Raw genomic sequence first — 14,098 nt, 5'->3', positions numbered from 1 at the left:
AGTTAAATCACATTAAGTACCCACTCACAATATAGAGATTACCACTTATGACATCTTTGGTGAAAGCCTTTAAAACAAATTGTTGTGTTTGTTAGGAGAAGCTGTGTGATAACAATTCCCAGAAGTCTGATTTATAAACCATTTTTGCTCTTCAAGAAGATGCAAAGGAACCCAACACCTCTCATTCAATGCTGCAATGAATTCCCTCAGGCTGGAAATTCTTTTCAATAAAAATCTTGGGAAATACTGATTTATTTACTTTAGAATAGTCTTCTGAAGACAAGAAACCTTAACTAGATGCCCTTTCTTCAGAGTTCAGTTCTGATTTCTCCTCCTTTTTTTTTTTTCTGTTGATAAGCCATTGATTTTACATGTACAAAACTGGAACAGGTCATTCAACTTTTTAGTATTCATAAGGCTGATTGGGGAGAACTGGGCTTAAGCTGTCGAAGTATCCTGCTGTGCTTGGATACCTGACAAATTTACACCCCGAAGTACACTGTGGTGCTAAGACTAAAATTGGATGTGAAATGTTCTTGCAAGAGCTGATTACAGTCCCAAGCAAATAAAACACTTCAGGGTATAACAAAATAATGCCAAAATTTAATAGAGTTTAACATTTTTATATATGATTGGCAAGCTACTCTGTAGAGAGATGTAGGCCTGCATGAAAAATGAGCTCTTCTATTTACCTTTAAATAGAAGCAGACTAATAACTTTGAGTATGTAAATTGAAAACATGACCCTCACCTTTTGTGAAACATGCAGCTTTAAAAACATGGACTAAGGCAAAACCAAAACCTAACTGTACAGAGACTTCCTTAAATGAGCAAAGTAGGTTATAATCCTTATCAATAAAAAGCCTTCCTTGAAAACAAATGTTAATACCTGCAGTCCTAAATTTTTTTTTTCACTGTTGCCTTTAAAATTCTCATTTCTCTTCCCCTCTCTAACCAAATTCTCATTTTCTCTGCTGGAACCCCTTGTAATGATAGCAGAATGTAGGCAACTCTCATTAGTTTCCCTGCTGTTTACAAGACAGGATTTATGCTCAGTGTGGTGAACATGACACACAATCACTAAATGGCTAAAACCACCATCAAGACTTTAAGCTGAGAATTTTTTCGGCCAGACATTGCAAATACTATTGGCACGTATAGGTATGAAAAACCATATTAACTACAGCAAACACGTCGCCCCATGCCCAGCTTTCTGCAAGGAGTATACCAGTAACCAGCTGTTTGCCAAGGTTAATTTCATGCAACCTTTGGCAGTTATCTGGTGTAAGGTATGTTGCCAATTCAATCCATTAAGTAATAACTAAATTCTCATGGGACCTAGCTGAAGTAAAATGTTGTTATTCCAGGTTCACTGCTTTTAGTCTCCCTGAAGACCATTTAGGCAAACAGCTGGAAGAGCTGACTACAAAGGTTCCCAGTCACAGGGAGCCACTCTAGGAAAGCAGGTAAAGGCTTCTAACTAGGAAATAAGTTATCAGGGATAACTTTCTCTCCCTCAAGGAGAGAAATGAGCTGCGACAGAGAGCAAAAGCATGAACACTTTTGTGTTTCAGCTAGAATCCAAACATTAAAAGCAATTGTCTTGGCTGATGGGAGGAAGAGCTGTGCTACACCAGCTGCTGGGCATGCTCTGCACTGGGCTCCTGGTTGTCATCTAAATAGCAGAGCCTTCCTTCTCCCTCCATGTTGGAGTGTCTTACTAAACCAAAACCTTTGAAAGGTGAATAAAAATAATACCAGAGACAACCACCTGGACTTCCACTACTGTCACTGCATTGTGCCAAGGGAAATACTCCTCCTCCCAACAGAAAAGCACAGGGGGGAGCAACACCGCAAGCTCCAGCTTCATTTGAACTCGTTATGCAGATCTGCCAGCAAGGAGGGCACTGCCTCCCACACAGCACTCAAGGGAATCACAACAGAGACAACTCCTGATAAAGTGGGTCTTTTCATCTATGCTGTGTGCACATGTATAGGTGAGTACATAGAAAAGCATATAATTAATACCATACAGAATTGTAGACACACATACACATGTAAACCCTGGCTCCGAAATTCGTCTGTATTTTCATCTCCTTGAGTAGCACATACAGAAGAACAGATTTTATCTTCTAGTAGTCTGGCTTGTTTAGCAAGAGATCCTGCCTCTGACAGTGACCTACTGTCTGAGTTAGTCATGGTTACACTCCCACAAATTTAAACTCCCCCATCTGTGAAGGAGCCTTGTCACCAGTTTTACAGTGAGACTGAATCACTTTAATGCTTTCTAAAAGCTTTGATGAAGGAGCAGAATATTAACACTTGCAGTTGAGTGATGCTAGCTAAAAATGTCTTCAGTAATGTAACAAATGGATTTTAAAAATCACTATCAAAGGACTGGACTACCAAGACTACGTCATCATCAGCACAGCTAACCCATTTAGTGTTGGTCTCATATCACAATTTCAGATGGAGAAGTGAAAAAGCAGAGCTTGATTCTCATCTCTGAGGAAAACAGCATCCCATAGACATCACAAAAGACAGAAGAGGCCGTTAAGTAGCAGTGGTGTAAAAAAAAAGAAAAAAAAAAAGAGGAAGACTAACAAAAAAACCATCAAGCACTGATGGAAAAGGGAGTGAAGGCTTAGCCAGATGTCCTGAAAAACACATGTGCATGTTTCCCAGGGTCTGTGCAGGCCGTTCTGGTACAGGACTGCTGTAACCATGCGTCACAACTGGAGGGAATAAAATAAACTCCTTGATTTGGAAAGGCAGGTGGTAATTTCTTGGTAGTTTCTAACTACTCAAGAGTAAACTCAAACTATTTCTGTTACAACTCAAAAAATGTAAAATGCATACATTATGGTATACTGGTAGATTTTGAAAATACTCAGTGGAATCAGGACAGTGCTTTTATGCCTGGATGCAAAGAACACATAAAATAAACTCCAAATATGTTTCAAAGAACAAAATTAAGTGGTTCCTTTACAAAAAAAAAACCCCTATGTATACAACTGGTAATTACATAAATGCCTTCTCAAATCAATTTGACAGTGCAAAGAAGTATTAAAGAGAGTTTAAATCTAATTTCTATTTTAAGGACCTTTTACACTAGCAGAGTGGTAAATGAGAGTAAGGTACAATGCTGCAAGAAGTGCTTTAGTGGTTAAGCTGAGAAGACTTTACAGGATTTTTCAACTAGATCCTAATTTTGATCTAGGTCATCTTACAGTTAGGAAATAAAAGTACAAGTGCCTATAAACCAGAAAAAGAAATCTGAGTGTGAAAATGGGTGCTCCGGACAGTATCATGGAGACGAAGGAGACTAGATTGTTTTGAGCATAAGGGGACAAGAATTATCAAAGGCATACCACAATTTCTAGGTATAAACCACACAGGGAGGACAAGTCAGGCTGCAGAGAGGGGGGAGCAGCTCCATGTGCAAGGAATTGTGTGGATATTTCTTGAAAGAGAAATGTAACAAAGAATGTAGACCCACAGATAGAGAGGCAGCATAGATCATGAAGGATGATAGCAGGGGTGAAGTACTGACTTCTGGATAAGAGCAACTGAAGTGACATTGAAGTGGCACTGAACTGGAAAAAGAATATGAGGGGGAATAAGACTGGTGCAAAAGTAACTGCATATTAGTCCAGAGAGAGCTGCATTGAGATAGTATCTAGAGAACATACAGTTTTCTGTATCCTAATCTAAACAACATTTGACATAGTCCTGTCAAGGACGAAAAATTGTGTCTGAACCCCTGAGAAATGGTTACCACATAAATAATTTCAGCTTCATTGCAGGAGAGAAACACATGAAGAAGCCCTACTCTCTAGGATACTAAACTTCAAGAAGCAATTTTTTTTTAAGAGAGGAAGTAACTTAGAAACTCCCTGCTTGAAGCTAGGAAATTAAAATCCATAGAATCAGCATGGAGGCTGAAGAATGAGAGAGCCAAAGAAGATTTGCATTCCCAAGCCTAAAAACGGGAAGCACAAGCAAGAGAATAAATGAGGTAAGCAGGAAGATACAAGAGGAAATGTACGCCAAACAAAAAACAAAAAATGCAAACCAACAAATGAACAAAGTGGTAACTTTAAAAGGCTGCAAAACACAAAATAAAAATTGAAAGTTGCTACTAAATATTCTGAAGAAAAATACCAACAAGGTAACACAGATAAAATAGCCAAGAGAAGCCTAAGTTTGATAAATAACCAAATATAGGCTGTGGGAGAGTCAGTGGATTCCAAAAACAACCTGGCCATGAAAGGTATAAAAGGGAGACTTGAAAATATTTCCAGAAGTGGCTGCTCATTGGGGGGATTCTTAATTCGGCAATACCAAAATAGATGACATTTCTGACAAAAAATTAATGTGGGTTGTAGGGCCAAGGGAGGAAAAGCAAAGCCACTAGTTTGAACACTAGAATATGACAAGTAAAATACTCGTCTTTACTAAAACTGTAATACCAGCAATACACCAAAGATCATTTAAAGGCCATATCCAACACACAAGGGTGCTTCAGTCCTAACTGTGCTGCAAAGAGTTGAAATAAAGTTGCTGAAAGAAATCCCAGATGCTAACACATCTAAATTCTTCCAGTTTTCAAAAGCTGAGGCATCAGGAATTGCACAAAAGCCACTAAGGATACACCAGGGTGGTGGTAGGGGTCATGATGAGGAGGTATTAAGTGGTGTTTTTCCCACTGAAGCATGAGAACACAATGTCACAGCACAAACCAGGAAGGACCTTCCGACTGGAGAGGTCATACTTCAGATGAAACGTAGACCTGAAGTTCTGACCAGCTTTAGTCACTTGAGGCATGCTGGCCTATTCACAGGAGGATAAGATCAGCTTTTACATGACAGTCAAATAATACCTGGATTTAACTGAAATAGTAAATAGATCTGCTTTGGAAATAAATCAGTTTCACTGTAGAGTGAAGCCTTTACCTGTGTAAATATGTGTGCTTGGAATTTCTGTAGGGAAAGGCACTTTCTGATAGTTTCCGAGTCAAAACAGGGATTTTGTGCGATCATTGTAAGATGACCAGAGCACGGTAAGAGAAGAGTGTCTCCTTGGCATCCTCTTCCTATCTGAGTTCAGCAAAGAGCCTGCAGCCTGTTCTGTGCAGCACTTCCTACACCTTTGTGACTTTCTAAATGGATTTTTATAACTAACTTATTTTAAATTGGGGCATACTGGAAATCCACGTGGAAATTAGCAAAGTGTATCCTTTCTGTAACCACAGCAGCTGCTGTCAGCCTCTCCACAGCTGTCCCACCAGCATCCCTTTAGATTCTGAGTTCAGTTCCAGGTCTTCGTTACCTATGAATCCCTCACAGGTTAAGGTCTATGTACCCTCACAGGTTGAGGTCTATATACTCTAGTGGTCAGTGCAGCCCCTGTGTTTTAACCTCCAGCCGAGGTCAACTGAGGTTGAGCTGACCTTAAACTTTCTCATTTGGGTCACAGAATTTGATGTGGATGATTCTCTGCTCTGAAGTATTTTCCCATTTCAGTTCAACAAAGCTGGACTGTGTTATGTTTCAAGTCATAAGGTAAAAATCTAGTCCTTTTTTTTCTTTTGTCAGTTGGAGAATATTTCAGCAATGCTATTGCAGCAACGCTTTGATGTGGCTTCACGTACCATACTTTAAGTAATGAAGTGCTCCTATATTTGAAGCTTAGTTACACTGCATAACTTAAAATTATGTGTTACATTCACGTCACAAAGGTAGATTGCTATTAGAAGTAACAGAAAATGCTGGTCAGTAGAACTATGTTTTTAGACAAATTCTGAAATAAAGAACTTAGGTTTTGGAGAAAAAATAATTAGGTGTTTGCAGTCTGAACAGGAATTCCTCTGCTCATTTGCGTAAGAATGAAAGCAATCAATGCTGGGGCCCTTAGATGGCAATCACTTTTTAGACTTCATAGTCTAGTAGTAAGTCTTCACATAGCTATTTATGCACTTATTTGTGCTTGAGTGGGGATGCCATTGCATGTCTGAGGATTCCTCTCTAGAGGACTGCACAGAACTCCAACCTCCTGAAGGTTTTTTTTAAGCCTTTACACATCTGTCCTTATATTATATTTACATAGCTTCCTTATGTCTCTGTATTAATACATTTTTTGTCTCTCATTTCTTTCAGCTGAACTGAAGTTGATGTTTTGGTTACTGGTTTCAGAGAGTGAGTTCTACCCTTTAAACAATCAGATAAAAGTTGTGGTTTTTCAGAAGTGGGGTTAAACAATTTGCAAAAAATTAATAGCAAAATGTTACAGCTCAGCCTTAGGAAAGATGCAAAACTGTAAAAGAAAAAATGTGACTTTATGCAGGATCTGAGTAAGAATTTATGATATAGACCACTGAACTCATCTTCTGTCGTTCATCCCTGTAAACCTGTGAGATTTCTTGGAAGATAGTCAGTCAAATGAGGAGCCGAGATGAATCAGTGGATATAATTTATTTAGACTTTAAAAAGGCTTTTGATGATAAAGTCCTTAGCAAGAGGCTATTAAGGAAAGTTAGTAACCATATGGTGAAAGATAAAGTCCTGCCATGGATTAAAAAGTGGTTAAGAGATAAGATAAAAAGACTAGAAATAAATGGATAATTCTCCCTGGAAAGAGGTTAATAGCAAGGTGCCCCTTCATTAATGTGACTAGCAATCGATATCTTGGTTCACCTGCTTTTGCAGATCATTAATAGTAAAGTACATAGTTTGCAGATAAAAATATTCAGACTAATCAGAATACTGAAGAAAATATCACTAGAGCTGAAGTTAAAAGGCATCTGGGCAACTCAAGGGTAGGTGAAATTTGCCGAAGGTACTAAATGCAAAGCAAAGCCTGTTGGAAGGAAGGGTTCAAGTTACTTGTAGATGCTGACATGTTCCCAATGACTTGCAATGTCTATGGACAGCTTATTGAAGGCAGCTGTTAATGTGCATTGTAAAGAAGGGGAGACAAATGGATACGGTGGTTCCATTGTGTGGCGCTCTCAAGAACAAAGCAGTTTATGGCAGCGAATAACTTCAAACCGGCAGAGCCCATTAAGGTCTGTGGGGAACAATTCTGCATGGACAGGGAGATGGTGAAGCTGAGCAGAGATCATGAAGAATTTTTGGACTGATGGGCTTTTTTTAATCAGAAAATGTGGATGCATCAAGACAGAAGTTTAATATGGAAATGTACCAGGATTGGTGAACTTCTGTGGGAAATGTTTCTGAAGGACAGAATGGAATGGAAAATTTAAGAGTGTTTTTTTGTTTGTTTTGGTTGGTTGGGTTTTTTTGTTTTGTCAGAATGAAAGTGTGTGTTCCAGGTGCATTATCCCAACTCTGTAGTTCAATAGTCCAACAGTTAGGGTCAATGCCTAGACAGCTATACATCTTGGATCAATTCCTTGCTCTGTCCAACATCAAGAGTATTCTTGGAATAAAGACCTGAATCCTACTTTTCCTCCATGAGTGTCCTTCCCACTGGGCTACAAAGTTGATATCTCTCAGGCCTCATAAATACAAGTGAATTATCCAACAGGAAGGAATGGAAGACTCTTTCCTAGAATAGCCAGAGGTGGACAGCATCCAAAACCAGGACCTATCCACCATCAGAAAGTAGGGATCTACATTCAAGTTTCTGCTCTGTTTGCAGGCAGGGGTATGAATTTGGCTGCTCTTCAACTTGGGCAAGTGCTCTGATTATTACTGACCTTCTGCTTTTGGTGTGCCTCTTTTGTATTGGAATACTTAAAATCGTAAACATTTTTGCAAAGATGAGAAAAACACGAATTGCATACCTCGTCTTTCAGTGTATCATCTGACCTTATGGACTGGACAAAAAGAGGAAAATTTCCCCCTCACCAGCAATATTGTATTGTACAGCTTGATGTATTAAACCAGTTTGCATTTTCCCTAAAGATTTTTCTTTCCCTAGAAGTTCAGCACAGTAAGAGTAACAGTAAGTAACTGCTACAGCAGTTACCTACTCAGTAATATAGCAATATAGCAGTTATCTGGAGTAGTTATCTAGTTGTTGCCAGTTTCAGCCTGGTAGTTTATGTATTCGTAATGCTCTTGCATGGTTATAGCAGCTGTAATAGGGTAAACAAAAGCAGAGGACTGGATATGCACAAGACTACAGTTGCTTCTTGATCCCTCATGCAAACCTGGGTAACCTGGGTTTGTGCAGAAGACCTTAAAGGTTTGGGAGGAAAGAAATAATCCTATATTCAGGCTCTTAGTTGGAAACAAGTGCATAAATAGTTTGCAATTGCTATATGGGTTGTAATACTAACCACAAAGTATGAACACACTAGAAGAGAATTCAAACTGCAGATTTAAACAACAGTAAATCTAAATACAATATATGCGATGACACAAAGGGACATACCTGACACTAGCCTCAGATGCTGAAGTGTTCCATGAAGGGGGAAAGTAGCTGTTCTATTGGTCTGCTCTTCATGCAAACATCTCTAATTTAATGTGCCCCATTTTTGTAACTAAAGAGTAGTCACTGAGCTGACCCAAAAAAGGGAGCTGATTTCTTCCAGTATCAATCAATGAATCTGACTTCAAAAGGCATTAAAGTAGTGAGCTCATTCAGGAAAGACAGGTGGGAAATAGCATGTGTTCTACACTTACCTGAGTTTTGCCAAAGCTTGTCTTCAATTAAAAAATTTTAAAAGTTTCTGCATATTATTCTAAATAAAATAGATCTCCTGCCTCCTGTCTTAATGTCAGTCTAGGATTTTATCTGGAAAACACATGCTGGAAATTTTGGTGAAAAGAATTTGTAATAGTGTTCTGCAGCATTCATTTCTGGGCAAGGCCAAGAAAGCACAATGGGAATGAAAACACAAAATCTTAATAACAAAACACTTCAAACCCAAATGCTTATCATACGAAGATTTGAAATGTATTTGATAGCGGTTTGCCTGCATGGAATCCAAACCGCTGTATACAGTTTTCTGTTGCAGTGCTGGGTAGTTCACCTGGTCTATGTTTAGAAGCTGACCTGATTTTAGCCTATGGTGTAAAAGTAGAGGCAAACCTTTTTACATGGGACAAAAATACAGCTGTCAGCCAATTCACAGGCTATTACTACAGAAACATTTCTGTACCTCTTCACTGCCACAGCACTGTAATTTCACCCCTTTAGAGCACCTCTTCATAAAAAGCTCTCAAAACCACCATTCTTCAACCTTTCCTTATGCTAAAGTCCTTCAGCTCCTTCTCAGACTTAAATCAGTTGGTAAGCAAGAAACAGAACTTAAACCAGCCAGCTGGATTAGTGTCCCCAGCATAATGCAAACACAGAATGTTCGTTCACTCAGTTATACGATGTAGTGACAGAGCTAAGACAGGACAGAACCCTAGGGTCTCTCATTTTATACCCAGCTGTCTTTTAAAGTCAATGTGACTTACTAAAACCACTATGAAAATACTTTGTAAAGCAGATTTGATTATACCATAACAAAGGAAGGATTAACCACATCCTGCAGGAAACACCGCTAGCCCCTCAAATGGAGATAGCTGGAAGAAAACCCTGCAAAGGACTCAATCCCTTGGGCTGATTCCTCATCTACTGTCGGAATTGTGGGAGACGCTCGAGTCTCATGAGGGAGAACGGAGCATGAAAGAGGGAGGCATCAATATAATGCTGAGCTGAGAACCCACTGATGACCCTCAGAAGCTATCAGGTTCTCAGGGCCATCAGCCTAGGGCTGTGCTTCCTGTACAAAACATGCTAATAGCATGTCTTTACTGGATGTCATACTACAGCTTATCTCACACATCCGATATTTCTGGAGCAGCGCATTCTAGGAGAGTTTCTGGCATAAAGTTAACATTTGTAGAACTATGACTTGTTGCCAGGGAGAGGGCTGGATCCCCTTCCTACCTGTGTGCTCCCTTACGCATGGCACCCAGCGCTGCCAACACCTCCTGCCCGGTCTGAGCAGCGCTTGCTGTGCCACAGCGCTCTAGAATAACATCATCCCATGCCATACTGGCAGATCCTCCGTTCTGCAGATGCAATCCCTCCCCAAATGTTAATGTTAAGAAGTAGAGAATTAAAGATCCACCACAATGAAAAGAGAGATAATCTTGCTTGTAGCAGTTTTAGTACTTGCCAGCCTCACAGAAAAACTTAACCCTGTGTGCTTGGACACTCATTGTCATGTCTGGTTCACATCCTGTTCACCAATTCTTATTACACGCGTCTAAAGCACTTGTATTTTTCACAGAGACCATGCCAAGGTATTAAAAAGCTGGGAAAAATATTTCTAATGGCTGTTTTTTACAAGAAGTGTATTCTGACTCGCAATATTGAAGTCACAATAGATACTGTTGCACATCCTACATAAAACCATGGCATCGTGTAATTTTCATCACTAAATATATTTTTTCTGACCAATGAAAAACGACGTTGCCTCTGTGTGCTGCATCAGGTGTGCAGATCGGAACGACTGAACACAGTTTTCCGCTCGCTTCAGTAAACTTACCAGAGGAATATTTCACAAGTTTCAAGAATTCTTCTAAACAATCAAATACACGAAAATTACATGGGTAGTAGTTGTTTTCTCTATGTTCTTGGAAGGAGCTTTCATAGTAATTCCAAGGATAATGTAGTGTTTTAAATATTAATGAATAAATTTACTTTTTTCTGGTACATGCTATGGAATTTTAACATGTTCTATCTTAACAAAACTGTCTATTTCCCTATTTCAGAATTCCTGAAATGGAATTTAATTGGAAAAACATATTTTTAAATTACTTCACTTAGTTTAAGTGTTCACAGGTACCTCTATTTTTCATAAAGAATTAACTCCCAAATGGTTAAGATTTTACATTCAGAGACAGCTGTAATAAAGAGTTCAAGAATTCTGTGTCCTGGTTGTGTATTTATAATTCTCAGCTAACAAGCAGGAGAGAGGCTACTAGGAATGCTTACAGATGTCTGATTTTACAACGTTTGGTTTTGGTTTGTTTTTTCCCCAAAGTGCTTTAGTCTAATGTTATTTATTGTTTATGGAAGTTGTCTGTCATTTAAGACATGAAGTGACCACTCCCCCAAAAGAAAGAATCAAGTTACATTCTATTATTTCATTTTTGATTGTTTTTCTTTGTAATAGGTGGGAAAGTGGATCCCGGTTAGAAGTCCTGCCCAAGACAGGACTCCAAGCTGAAGACTCCCATTATCTATAAATCACTTGTATTTCCTGCAGTGAAAAAAGGAGGGAAGAGCAAGACAGACAGAAAAACAGAGACAGAGGATATGCCAAGTGAAATATTTGATACCTGTCCTAAACCAAATTTCTTTCAAAAGCAACCAGGAGTTACCTGATACCTCAAAACCAAGCTTAGAAGAAACATGTTGTCGTTGATTTTGGCTCGATATTGAAATAAAACAACTTTATCTTACTTGTTCCATTAGCATAAAATCTGTAATGTCTTGCATATTTCTGAGATGATGGCACTATATTTTCTGAATTATTAAAGGTTAGTTATCCAGCTTACATTCTCACAGGCAGGAAGATAAGACTGCTGATGACTGTTATCTTGGTCAAAGATTTTTAGAACCAATTCTCTAGTTTTAGAACAGAGAAATGCAAGTACACTTACTGTGCAAACTGACTCTGATATTACTCTCAACTACTATCCACCAAACACTCCTGCAGCATATTTTACACTGAAACCAGCAATAAAAAAAACTAATGCCAAATACTACTTGCACAATATGATTGCTCCCAAAGTGTAACACCACACAACATCAAGTAATTACATTCCTTATTTAAACTATTTTCAAAGAAATGATATGCAAGAAACAATATGCATATTTTAATTTGCATATTAACAGTTTGCATTGAAATGTAATGAAATCTAAAATAGTTGGCTTTCCTCTGAAACATTCTTTTAGGACATGGAATTGCTGTAACAAATTAGAGGACAAATTGGTTTTGGCACCCGCTTAAAAAAGGGAAAAGATGAAAAGCTTTGAAAGTGATGATATGGAGGAAAAAATTACACTACATCAGTCAAAATGAGTTTCCTATCAGCTTTAAAGCTCCTGAAGTTGTATTTCCAGTAGATAAAAATGTTATCACTTTTTCCAGTGTTGATGTGTATATTTTGCTATTAAGTTACTCAGTAATTAGAAACAAAGTCAGACACATTGTAATCTGGTTATACAAAACACTTGAAACTTCTCCAACAGAAATGAAAACATTCTTTAACTAAAGATACTAAATATACAAAGATTGAAAATATACGAACTTTAAGAATTCAACTTGCATTTACAAACAAATAACTGTTCTTAAAGCCCATTTTAAGTGACAAAAACAATTTAGTCCTAGAATACGCTATAGAAAACCAGCAGATTTTTCTACATTAACCCAATGGGTTTGTTCTTAACCCTCTATGAAAATTAGTCATAAAGGTTAGTAGGAAAAAATCTGCCCTCTTCCAGTATTGTTCACGGATGAATTCAAGTATCACGGAAGTTAGTAGAGACCTGTTCCAGTGCTCTAACAACCTAGTAGTATTAGGAGTCCTCCAGGAATTGTAAAAAGAGTACCTTTGGCACACAGGGTAATTCAAGAAAGAAATCACTTTCATTTTCTGATTGTGATATACAGGTATGTATACAAACTTCCTCTGAAGTACATCAAAAGCAACTGAAATGTTTTAGAGAACTGCTGATTTTACACTGAAAACAACCCCCAGCAGCTCTGTAGAAAATACCACGTTTAAAGAGTAGTGACAAAGCCAATCCTAGCAGATCTATTTTGCTTTTCTATTATCCTGGGTTTTTTGCAGATGCTTACAGGGCTAAAAATCTATTTCCTTTACTTCAGATTCAACGCAGTCTTTTAGTAGTTTTTTATATCTGCATTTAAGTTGGGTAGGGACAAATAAAACTGATTTTAAGCAAAATGCCTCCTTTGGAGGGAAAACCATGAATTTTCCTACCAGAACAAACGAACACAACTTACCTTGGTGTATTTGATTTCAAGGTTGAGCGTGGGAGAAGGCAGCAGATGCAGAGATGCCATCAGAGCTGCAGGATCTGCCTTCACCTCCCCTGGCATCTCAATTTTACTGGAAGTCATAGTCTTGGGGGGGGTTTTATAGCAGCACCGAGTCCCCCGCTCTGACCTGATGTTGTGTTTTGGGTTGGTCCCCCCCCCCCAGGACCGGCGCTGAAGATGTTGCTCTCGTCCCTGTATATAGGCAGGTGTCAAGCCGGGTCTCTTCTCATTGGACATGGGGGCAGAGGCAGGGGGGCAGGTCCGTCCTACCTAGGGCGATAGCAGCACAGCCCCGCTCGCTCCGGCGCAGCCGCGGGCCGGCAGGCCTCCGCCGGGCCCCCCGACCCCCGCGTCCCGTCACGGGCGTCGGGGATTCCTCTGCCACCCCGCGGGAGGACGGAGCTCCCGGTGCGGGTCGCTGCCTCCCGCCCGAGAAACGGGACTGGGGAACCCGGTCAGCGCCTGCAGGGGAGCGGGGGGGTCACTAAAAGTGTCGTGTCCCCTCTCGTCTCCCCCATGCCGGGCGGGGGCCGGCGGGGAGGCGCCGCGTCCGTGAGAGACCAGCCCCGGCCCCGCGGCGCCCCGCCCGGGACAGCCCGCGGGGAGCCCTGGCAGCCACGGCCCGTCACCGCCTGGGGAGTCCCGGGCGCGGCGGGGGGCAGCCCGGGGGCAGCCCGGGCCACACTCTGGAAGCCCTAGCGGGGCGGGGGGACCCGGGAGACGGCGACCTGCCAGCGGCATTGCTTCACGGCGCGGCTCCGGGCGGCCGGCTCCACCTCGGGCGCGGAGCTGCCGCGCAGCCGGCGGGGCGGGGGCGGCCGGGCAGGGCAGGCGGCCCCTCATGGGTCTCCGGCCGAGGCGCGGTCAGGGCGCGGGGCCGCCCCGCAGCGCTGCCGCTGGGGCGAAGCCTCCGGGACAGCGTGGCTGTGCCCCCGGCCCCGGCCATCTACCGCCGCCCGTTACTTTCCCCGCGCTGCCCGCTCTCCCGGCCGGGGGCTCCGCGCAGCACCTGGCGGCTGCGCTGCTGCCCTCCCGCGCTCCCGCCACCGGCCGCTCTGCG

General features: G+C 41.0%; 1 protein-coding gene across 1 annotated transcript in view; it reads right to left on the bottom strand.

Annotated features, from left to right (window-relative positions):
- Positions 1–13,805, bottom strand: part of ALDH1A2 (aldehyde dehydrogenase 1 family member A2) — a 55,764-nt gene extending 41,959 nt beyond the window's left edge. Inside the window, exons 1-2 of the mRNA XM_065641964.1 lie at positions 13,767–13,805; positions 13,003–13,308 (exon numbers count right to left, since the gene is read on the bottom strand). Coding sequence (XP_065498036.1) covers positions 13,003–13,275 — 273 coding nt within the window. The 5' untranslated portion in view covers positions 13,276–13,308; positions 13,767–13,805. The remainder of the gene's footprint in view (positions 1–13,002; positions 13,309–13,766) is intronic.
- Between the last annotated feature and the right edge of the window lie 293 nt (positions 13,806–14,098).

The sequence above is a fragment of the Caloenas nicobarica genome, chromosome 10 (genome assembly GCF_036013445.1).
Source record: "Caloenas nicobarica isolate bCalNic1 chromosome 10, bCalNic1.hap1, whole genome shotgun sequence".
NCBI classification, from domain to species: Eukaryota; Metazoa; Chordata; class Aves; order Columbiformes; family Columbidae; genus Caloenas; species Caloenas nicobarica.
Note: the sequence above shows the minus strand (reverse complement) of the source record. Positions and strands in the feature narration are given on the sequence as shown.